The sequence below is a fragment of the Gadus morhua genome, chromosome 13 (genome assembly GCF_902167405.1).
Source record: "Gadus morhua chromosome 13, gadMor3.0, whole genome shotgun sequence".
Lineage (NCBI taxonomy): Eukaryota > Metazoa > Chordata > Actinopteri > Gadiformes > Gadidae > Gadus > Gadus morhua.
Genome location: NC_044060.1, coordinates 18,898,922 through 18,909,824, shown reverse-complemented (window position 1 = coordinate 18,909,824; position 10,903 = coordinate 18,898,922). Strand labels below are relative to the sequence as shown.

At 49.5% G+C, this 10,903-nt stretch overlaps 1 protein-coding gene across 3 annotated transcripts in view; it reads right to left on the bottom strand.

Moving 5' to 3' along the window:
* Positions 1 to 160: 160 nt before the first annotated feature.
* Positions 161 to 10,903, bottom strand: part of tasora (transcription activation suppressor a) — a 28,029-nt gene continuing 17,286 nt past the window's right edge. Inside the window, exons 21-29 of one of the 3 annotated variants that reach the window (XM_030375864.1) lie at positions 9,306 to 10,558; positions 5,501 to 5,623; positions 4,613 to 4,772; positions 4,348 to 4,456; positions 3,638 to 3,816; positions 3,391 to 3,531; positions 2,178 to 2,913; positions 1,803 to 1,951; positions 1,007 to 1,327 (exon numbers count right to left, since the gene is read on the bottom strand). In XM_030375864.1, coding sequence (XP_030231724.1) covers positions 1,266 to 1,327; positions 1,803 to 1,951; positions 2,178 to 2,913; positions 3,391 to 3,531; positions 3,638 to 3,816; positions 4,348 to 4,456; positions 4,613 to 4,772; positions 5,501 to 5,623; positions 9,306 to 10,558 — 2,912 coding nt within the window. In that variant the 3' untranslated portion in view covers positions 1,007 to 1,265. Of the gene's footprint in view, positions 1,328 to 1,802; positions 1,952 to 2,177; positions 2,914 to 3,390; positions 3,532 to 3,637; positions 3,817 to 4,347; positions 4,457 to 4,612; positions 4,773 to 5,500; positions 5,624 to 6,603; positions 8,012 to 9,305; positions 10,559 to 10,903 lie in introns of those variants that run through there. The other 2 variants (XM_030375863.1, XM_030375865.1) reach the window with 2 other exon arrangements.

Below are 10,903 nucleotides of genomic sequence, written 5' to 3'. Positions count from 1 at the left end.
TATGGAGCATTTTAAATTTTAGACCAGTCCCGGCTAATTTAACCACTAAGTGAAGCTTTTACGTGATTGGATCCGGGAATCCATCATGCCTGTCAATCAAAGGTGCGTGAAAGGCAGCACTTCCCAACGGTGGAGAAATAAATAGATGGAGGGAGCACAGAAGGGAGATTTTGTTCCAGAATCTTGTATTAAAAAAGTGTTCAGTATGGTTTTCCTTATGAGACAGGCCACAGAATGAGCTGTTTGATCAGAATGTTTTAATACAAACATAACCTTTATGAGTAAAAAAATAAAAGGATTTCAGTTAAAAGAAGCTGCTTGTCTTTAACTGGTTACAGTGGGTTCGTCACAGACCCCAAGATGCTCTTCATTGTGTTGATGAGTTTGGAACAAACCAAGAAACTCTTGGTTGTGTTAAATTACTTGGCAGATGGATAAATGAAGAGGGGCAAGGGGCCCTCCGGGGAACGCCCAGCAAACACAGAAAAAGAACAACTGTTGGAAGACATTGAACCCGGACGGCCCTTTTCTGCCTCAGAAAATAGAACTGTTCCATTGAAGAGCAGGTGTGTCCAAGGCCTGCTGTACGCAGCCCGAGAATGGCAGGTTAATTGTAGAAAAAGTATTTAAATATAAACGCACTAGAAGCGCTGTGCTAGTACGAGGCAAACATAAGGACTTTGTACAACAGGGTCTCTTAAGTCAACGGAGCTGGACGGAGTTAGTCAATTAAAAAATCTGTCTCTTGCCATGGTAAAATAAATATGGCTTCATCTCCCATCGCTTCTCAACGCCCAAATCCTCTTCTTCAGCACAACGCAGCAGGGAATGAACCGGCCAGTAGGGAGTCTACCACCCTCCACCAGGTCTTCACTGGGTCTACCGCCCTCCTCCAGGCCTTCAGTGAGTCTACCGCCCTCCTCTGGGTCCAGGTCTGTACTGGTTTGCTCCGGGGACTCCAGGGTTAGGGAAGTTTCCCATCAGGCTAGGGAGGTTCATCTCCCTCCCTGCTTGCTGGAAGTTCCAGAGTAGACCCCCCGGCCAGACCACACCGGGCCCCAGGAGATGCCTCATTCCCCCCAGGGCCGCGAGGGGCCCGAGCATGGGGTTGTGGGGGTAGCGCATGGCGGCGGGTGGCTGGGGGAGGAGAGCCGAGTGGAACCGGGGTTGTGGAAATCGTGGTTGCTGGGGGAACTGGTAGAAGGGGTGGACGGGCGTGCGGGCGGGGCCGGGGGGGTCCTGGCCTAGGGTCGTGATGAACCCCGTCATCTTGGAGGCTTGGGGGGCCTCCTCCTGTCCCGACGAAGGCTCCGGGCCTCCCTGTTGCCTTGACGACACAAAACAGGGCAACGATGAGGAGGCTTGCAGATGCGATGCCTGGCCATGCTCCAGAGTCTACTGCTGCTGTGCGGCGCTTGTGTTAGCTAGCATTGTTAGCTAGTGTGGTTAGCTAGCGTGGTTAGCATGTTAACATTAACCAGATGGAAGATGCAGACTTACCTGCTAGCATGACTTATATCATGACTAGATTTAGACCTTGCATATGAAAAAAAAAATCATATGTTCGATCCAATAGGAAAGATGAACAATGATGTAATCCAGTGTTTCCCAAGGTATGAGGCACTGAGGGCCACAGCAGGGGGCCGCAGGGGGATGGGATGCAAGGGAGAATTTAACGTATTGTAGCGCGGCGAAAAGCTAATCATGCGAAACAAACTAAAAGAGTTGCACACAAAAGCTGCCAACAAACAAGGTAACTAGTGACACCATCTACAGTACATGACCAAAAAGGATGTACTCACTGGCTCGGCCATGGTGCAAACGGCCAAATTTCTGGCCAGCGGGGCTGAAGTTCATTGGGCCCACATTCCAGTTAAGTACAGGTGGATTGAACAAGTTTCCATGAAATTGCACCGCAGCACTAGCGCTATTCAAACCCACACGCCCTATTCTGCATGACGGATCGCCAGAAAAGGAAAGAAATAACATGGTAACTGAAGTGCAAGTAGTACCAAAAACTGTCACAGCATGTGCGTGGGCTTATTTTTTTTTACAAAAGAGGGAGGGGGGGGGCTGACAAAAAAAAAGTTTGGGAATCACTGGTTTAATCATTGCTCATCCCACACACACACACACACACACACACACACGCACGCACACAGCAAAAGCGGTCCTACCTTGGAGTGCAGGTCTCTATAGGCATAGGCAAGGTACTGCAGATGGGTTCGGCGTCGACCAGACCTCTCGAGCACACGCCCTCTTCACACTCATTGGCGGTTTTCAGTTTGGTGCCAACTGTTGTTATGGCCGACGGCTCCGCCTTCACGCTGATCTCACTATGGACTGTAACTTTTCCGCCCACTGGCTGTGATGCCCCTCCATGGACTCCCCCAACAGTCGGATGTGCTCCCCTCATGGCGCTGCCCCCGGGCTCCGCTGCCCCTCCCCCGTCTGCCGCCAGCACAGAGTGGATGGAGTCCAGAGTGGCTTCTAAGGCCTTCCTCCCTGGGGTGAGCTGGATTTCCTCGGGTGGTCCGCTGGGAGGGGTGGGGCAGCCGTTGGCTACGCCTTCCCGCCCGTGCTGCTGCAGCTTCTGAGCCCTCGCCTGGCGCTCCGCCTTAAAGTGGGATATGGCGAATCGCAACGCTTCAAAGTCGGCATTGGTCTGGGGCGGCAGGCCCTCGTTAGCGGAGGAGCAGGAGGACGAGGTGGAGGTCGAGTGGGATTTGCGAGAGTCGGGAACCAGCTGGTCGAGGAGAGTCGCGGGCAGGTTTGTCGGAGAGGAGAGGGGGAGGAAATGAGGGCAGGAAATAGGTGCAACTGGGAGTTTGGGGAAGTGGGAAGGAGAGAGTTCAGATACCAGAGCAGGGTCCTCCTGAATCAGATGCCTGTTTAGCAGCCCTGGACCCACACCTGGACAAACACAGGACTGTTAGTAACCATAGCATCAGGACCAACACACGACTAATTGCAACCATGGTAACTTCAACCCCTCTGGAGATGACAAGGCTCAACCCACTACAGGGTCAGAAAGCAAAAAAAATTAAAAATAATCCAGGTTCAAATTTACAAGGATATTTTATAAGCAATAATGAAATGAAATTAGCTCTTTTTTTTTGCCAAAACTCATTCACTAATTTGATTGCATAATAATGCATAATTTACTAACTCAAACAAAAATTACATTTGTGGTTCCTCAAGGTTAACTTCTGGGGTTGCTGCTCTTCAACCGTTACATTCTCTCAATAGTCCAAATTATGAACAACAATAACTTGTTTGTGTGTGGATGAAAAATGTTTCTGCTCTATTGTCAGATTGTTCACTTAACAAGAGCATTAAGCAAATCAATGGCTGGACAATTGTTTAAAGTCCTCTCTACAGGCACCTCACCTTCTGGCAAGTCTTCTGTGATTGGCTTGTCCTTGTGGCCTTGGTCCACAACCAGGCTGTTGAAGTTGTGGACGACGTCGTCCATGTTGGCAATGATGATGCCACTACTGGAATATTTTGGGAACATCTCGAAGCGGCGCTCTGATAAACCAAAGAATTCAGAGTTCATAGGATAAGAAACCAAGCCAATTTGATGCTTGCTGTAAAATCATACACACAAAACCTGTGTGTGTGCATGTGTGTGTACCTGTTAGGAAGATGAGATGTCTGTGCTGGGTGTATCTGGCCTGCAGTTCGATCAGACATTCCAGATCAGGTGATTGGCTTTTAGTCATGTCACAGTGATGGTAGGGAAGGAGCTCTACCATCAGTCGCTTCTGATAGGCTGAGAGCACGTCCAATAGGCTGGCAGCGTCCTTTTTAAATCTGACCAAAACAGACTGTTAGACCTCGACTGAAGTAGTGCAGTATAACAGTCTTAAAAGGAGAAATCCGGTGTAAAATGAATCTGGTATATGTTTAATATGATAACGAGTTGGGATGTTCGTTTGGGAGCAAAAAAGCTCATGCAGACGCATTCTTAAGTTGGCTTTTTTTGGCAGATTCTACCAAAACGCTATAAAAAAACAAATAAACTTGAAACGATGGGGGCATATGCTAAGGTAAAACCCAAATCGCTCCTTAACAGCCTATCTATTTCTAGTTCAATTCTAAAGTTGATTAAATAAAACCCCAGAAATGTTTTCCTATTTTTTATTCAGATTCTTCCCTCCCCATAAAAAAACAAGAAAAAAAACAGGGTATGAACCGAGACCTGCATCAAAAATCGAGAATTTACCAAACTATTGATTTGGTCTGTTTTCTTTTACACCTCGGATATACCTATACATATGAAACTGCAGTTCTACTGTATTGTACTCCCAACACTAAAACATAACTGCACTAGCATTAAGGTACCTGGCCTGCTGTTTGAGGTTCTTGTGAGTCTTGCAGTGGATCCTCCACCGCCACACGCCTTCAGCTGAGCTCTGTTCCTCCAGGAACATGAGGAGAGCATCCAAACGCTCTGCACACACACACACACACACACACACACACACACACACACACACACACACACACACACACACACACACACACACACACACAGTGTTAGAGGACTAGAGTAGACCTGTTTGTGAAACGTTTGTGTAGCGTGTGTGTGTGTGTACACGTGTGTTACCATGAGTGATGAAGTGGGGATTTAGGACAAACTCGTCGGAGACAATGCAGCCTCCAGATACAAAGAGCTCGTTGTAACTGCCGTTCCTCAGGTCGTCCAGAGAGTCGACACCCACAAACTGGACACAGTCCCGCCTCTTCAAAGACACAAGCCCTGGGACCTGTGGTATGAGGTGCAGGACAGGTGTCACCACTAGGCCTTTGATACATGAACTCCGAAAATAACTTCATAGAGCCAGGTCCGGAGATGATCAAGTGTTTCCCTTTTCATGCAACACACAACCCGAGATAGGCTGCATCAGACGTGTTCACACATAGCAGAGATACTCTGTATACGTTAGGCGAAGGGTGGTGCCTGGGTGGAGCATGTAGGAGGCAGGACCTGGTTTGCAGTGGAAGACGTGGGTGAGGCTTCCAACTCTGTCAGGCTGACCCTCTTTGCGGTGTGATAAACACTGCATGCAATCAGACGTGTCCGCAATATCAACAGAAGAGTGGAAAAGTTTGAATCCAAAATAGACGCAAGAAGAATTAAGTATGAAGCAGGTACACTTGCGTGAAACTCGCCCGTTTACGCTCAAGGCGCATGATGGAAACGGCATCAAAACATCAGCAACGCGCCCGCTCGCTCGTACTGAATCCTCTAGACTTTACACTAGGGGCCTGGCAGGGTAAACTCCAAAACGGGCGGATTCTGACATTTGCGTTCACACACAATGCCCCTCCGGGCATTATCCAGAGCATGTCCGGCTTACAGTGCATTTGTGAAAGGCCTACTTGTGTTCGACAGGTGTCTAGGTGTGAGCAGGTGTAGTCATGTGTGTGACAGGTGAATGGAGGTGTTGGTGTGTCCAGGTGTGTGTCACGGGGGTCCAGGTGTGGGGGTTACCTTGTGGATGTGGGCAGAGATGTCCTTGTTCTGGATCACCACCAGGAACCGCTCTCCTGGACCCTCTTGTTCCAGAAAGGTCACCGGACTTTGTTCTACATGTCCCTGGGAGAGCAGATACTCCTAGAACACACACACACACACACACACACACTGTAAGCGATTGTTCTATCGAGTCTTGTGTGTACAACGTTATGCAGCACACAGGCCTTCAACTATTTACAGCCCGTGACGTGTCATTCTGCATCTGAGGACATTGAAGCAAAGTATACCTTATGCCCGTTTAAAATCTGTTTCCCATAACCAGAGGCCAGACACCGCACCCTAATTACCTTCTGTACGTCCCTGGTCTAGACGGCTGTGATGCTGGCTCTTTATCCCTATAGACTCCCTCCCCATAGGCTGTCTCTCACCACACATACAAGATAACAAAGTAGATAGAATAAATAAAAACTATACACAGGGTGTGGCTGTCCAAAATAAGAACATCCAGTTGTTTTATTACAAATAAAACCAGTTGAAGAGATAAAGACAAATAACCTAAAGTGACACAGAAATACAACTCTTTTCTGTAACTGTCTTGTCCGGGGGCCAGGAAAAGCTTCCCTGTTTGTTCCCCTTTATATTTAGACATCAATCCCATACATGGGAATATTGTGTTTCCGTAACCGTAATCCAAGAAAACCCCAAAGCTGAACCAAAGTAGATTTTTTCCACAAAGGTCTAAAAATATCTCTTAAAAAAGGACCTATTATACTACTTTTCTGTACTTCATTTCTTATTAATGACTCCTATAGCGCAACCTGACACGAATCACAGCACAAAAAACGATGTAGATTTTCGGGAAACTCTCATCTGGGCGCTTTCAGCATTCTCTGTCGACGCTCGGTTTCATCCTTCTCCGCCCCCTCGCCCCCCTCCTGCCAACCGAACTCCGTTGTGATTGGTTACCTTCCTTGAAGCGCGCGCGCGGGCAGATTTGACCAGGCATATGGGGGCGTGGCAGGAGTGCCTCTAGGTAGATGATTTTCCAGAAATGTGAACAAGTGAATCGCAAAGTTGTCCCGAGTGTTTAGCGCTCTGCACAGCCGCCCCAGACTGTCAGCAGGGAATACGTCTAAATGCATGTACGTCATTATTTGACACTTTAGTATGGTTAAACAAGACTCAATCATTATAAAAACGTTTATAGGTCATAAAAGTCGAAAAAGCATAATAGGTCCCCTTTAAGTGCATTTTAACCAATGTCCGTAGAGTCGAAATCGAATACAAGTCTGGGTGCCACCGCCCCAAAGGCACAATCCCGTTTTAAGAGGATTTGGAGGAACAGTTAGAAGGTGTTGGCCAGTGGACCTCAGAGTTTGACGTGAAGTGTAGTGAGACAGTGTGTTGCGGAGAGTTTGTGAGGGGAGAGTGCATTGAAATCAGGATATAGGTTGAGACTTGACCATAGGTGCTGCGATGGTAAGGACCAGAGGTTGAAACCGAACAGGGATGCCAGGGTCAATCGAGCTAGTTGGCTCTTAAGTTGAATCTCTCAGGCAGGGTAGGAGCCATATCAAACTCAAGACAGAAGGGGACACAAAAAGGGGTCTCCAAGTCCAATCGGATCGGGCTGTGTTGGTTCATAACTCAGGTCATTCTGGGATGTGGTCATTATGGCAAGCCCACTGAAACGTACTACTTCCTTCTTCTTTTTTTCTTCCTATCAGTGTCTGTGGTTGCCTTGCCACTGGGGGAATGGGTATACCGTGTAGGGGTCTGCCGAGGTTTGGGCAGCTTCCTTTTGCTCTCCATGGCCCCCCGTTCCGCTCTGTCATGACTGATATTCCTCTTGTCATGACCACGTCGTGGCTCATCCTTGTTGCCCCTTTTTGGCTCCCCAACCGTGCCCCTATTTTCCCGACGGGGTCTCGGAGAAGTTTTCTTTTTCAGCACCAAGGTAAAAGGATCACGAGAGAATGCTGAGGGTAACCTAGCTCCTCTCCAGTTCCTGCTCAGAACCAGACTGAGCTGTCCGCCAACCCTGACCCAGCCCTGTTCTATGCCGCCACCTCGCTCATCAGTAACATACCACCTGCATATCTCCCCCCTTTGAACGTCCTTGCTAATACCCTGCATCCTCCGCCACTGCATGGGGTTGGGCTCCTCAGACGCACCGATAAGAAAACCCTTGATGCAAGGTTCGGGAAAGTCCCCTGGCTCGTGGACTCCCTCGCCCCAAGTGATTGGCCCTGGGATGGCCCCCAAGAACATATCCCACTTCTTCCCTCCAACTGTCACAATACAAGTGGGGCAAACGCCTGTTTTGCCAATCAGGAGATCCCGCTGCAAAAACAACATGGTCTCCCCTTCAGGCTTATGGCACGTCTCACAGCAGACCCCGGTTCGCTTCCCCCCAGGCCGCCGGGGAGATGGGGGCCCAGGCCAGGAACCAGGCGGGCAAGGGGCCCAGGCAGCACCCCCTGGGCATGGTACGACAGGCCATGGTGCATTGCCCTGCTCATTGCCCTATACAACAGAAAACAAACAATTGAACAAAAAGGATTGACATCATAAAGGGAGCATGTGGGTTAGTAACTGATGTGCTCGTAAAAAATAACTTCGGAGGCTCCTGACTGGAGATGCACTGATGGAATCGATCAGATCTTTTGCAGGTCAGACATATTGATCCCCCTGTACTCTAGCAGAGTGGGTTCATGGAGAGGAGGAGGAAGGATCTGTTGAGCTAGCTCAGCGTTCCCTATCCCAGCGTTGTCGTTTGTTTACGCCTTAATCAATCCATGTTAGCTAGTGGTAATACGTTTTCAGATCTACCACAAGGCAATGTGTTGGGTCTTGCTAGTCTTTCTTGAGCTAGGCTGTCAGTAAACTACTTACCCTCTCTGTGGTCCCCTGTTTCAATCCAGCGTCTAATTCCCTCCATTATTATACCATTCGTGGGGACCTGCCATAAAGGGCTTTCCCTTCAGCATCGACAGTGGACATCAAATATAGTCTTGACCTCTGGTGATCATAAAACCAGCCTGTAGTCTTGTTTTTCTGCCCTTTTTTCTCCCATTTCCCATAGGCTCCTAGTTAACCATAGCCCAGACGATGCTGATAACTTTCACCATCATGCTCGCCAAGAGTAGAAAGCATTCTGCGGCACTTGTTGTTGATCAAGAACAGAAACTCCCGTAGCACTGATTGGTCCCATAATACAGTTACAATCATAAGAAAAAGGCTTTCACCAGGCTAGAGGCCAGAATGATATGCATAGAGAAACAGAATGTGATCAAGAGGCTCTCATGAGGCTACAGGCTACAGCGATGGCACAGTGTACCCGTCTTCTGTAGGCCATCATCCCGCCAGCCCCTGCACCCACCTACCCACACCCACACCAATACAAGAATATTCCAAATAACTAAAAGCATAGATGTAAAAATGAGTACTAGTAGAGAGACACCTTCATGTGGTTGACACACAGAAGTAGCGCTGGAGATAGTTAATTGCTGTAGATTTATGAGGTTCTGAGCTGTAGAAGTATAGTGATAGAAAGGCGTAGAAGCATTAGGTTTTGAGCAATAGAGGCAGGGTTTCCCGCAGAAAATGTGTTAGTTAAGGTGTTGGGGTTTGCCGTCAGAATGGGGGGGGGGGGGGGAAGGGGGTAAAGCTGCTGTAAAGTGCTGTGGGAATCCCTGAGAGGCATAATGATAGAAAGGTATGATGATAGCAAGGTGTAGTGTAGAGGAACAAAGCTGCAGAGGAATCCTGAGAGAGATGTAGAGGTGTGAAGTAGTGTTTGGTGGAGAGGTATACCCACCCTGATTTGGTCGTAGAGCAGGTCTTCTGGCTCAGAGTTGTGTACGTAGAACTGGACCGAGTTCCTCTTCACGTCCTTGATGATCTCGACAAGATTGCTGAACACCTCTGGCTGCAGTTGGCTGATCAGGGAGCTGATGGCTCCTGGCGGGGGAGCCTGGCACAGGCCCAGGCCCGAGTCAGGGTCAGGGATAGGGTCAGGCTCTGGGACAGGGTCAGGGCAGGGTCTGTCTCTTAGCACAGACAGACTCCCTTCACCGTCTGCATCCACCAGACTGCTGCCGATGGTACTGCTGCTGTTGCCAAGCAACCCAGGCGGTTGCTGGGGACACCAGGAGGGTTGTGTGGGTCCCAGCAGGGGCTGGGGAGGGGCTTCACAGGGTGGAGGGTGTTCTGTGAGGGGCTGGAGGAGAGGAGTGCTGAAGCCTGACCCACTGCGTCCAGACTCCACCTCCTTCCCAGATGACATCACGTTGTGACCAAGGGGTTCTGAGCTACTGCAAATGCTACCACTACCGTCGTTAGCACTAGCTCGCATTCCGGCCAAGAAGTCAGAGATACTGCTAGCTAGTGTCACATTGGTTTCAGTCCTGCTGTCTTCAGCCAGGCTAGAGTTAGCCAGGCTATCAGTACCTGTAGCCTGAGTGTCTTGCAGTAAGCTGCTCATGTCGTTCCTCAGAGAGCAAACAAATTCTTGGATCGGCGTGCTGGTGCTGAATAATGACACGTACTGAGAAAAGCCTGCGAGCCTCCTGCTAGGTGCTGCAGGGGGGGTGGGTTCTGTTGAGGGCGTGCGTTCTACAGACCGTGCAAACGCTGTGGATGGGCTGTGTTCTACAGAGTGTGTGCGTGCTGTCGATGGTTTGTGCTCCGTAGAAACTGTGCGATGCCTGGGGTGTGTGCGCAGTGTGTGAGGCCGGGCGCTGCAGGTGATGTTCACCTCCTGCAGGAGGTGCTGTATGCCCAAGGAAAATACTCCCAGGTTCTCCATCACAATACCGTCCACGTCCTCGAGGAGAAGGGGAGCAGGGGAAGGGGAGGCGACGGCCGGGGCTCTGGGCTCCTCCCTCTCGTGTTTTGATGATTCCATCCTCACCTCCTCCTCCTCCTCCTCCTCCTTCACCTCCTCCTCCAACAGTGCCATTTCCTCTCTTTGCTCCACCACCTCCTTGTGCTGTGGAGAGTTGTACGGAGAAGGAGTTTGCGTGGTCTCCGCAAAAAAAGGGGTTGTATCCATGTTCTGGCTGGCAACACCTGCCGGAGAAAGGGACGTGTCATCTACACGGATACTATAGCACATATTCAAACGTTAGGGAGGAGAAGCCAGAGGATTATTGATCCCCAAACTTAGATTTTACAATAGGCGCAACAGCTGTGCTTGCCCGCCGTGCTAGGTTCCTGAGCTAGCCACATATGATTGGTTGAAATTAGGGATGTTCACCAAAAAGGGGTTTTGAGGGTCTTGTCTGAAGGGAGGAAACCCATTTCTAAATTGTAGCTGCAAGCGGCCTAAATAGCTGTTCACAGCCCAAGCTTCAACACTCACCCCACTGACCCCCTTTCCCAGAGAATCACCAGGGCGTGTCACGTCTAAGGCTG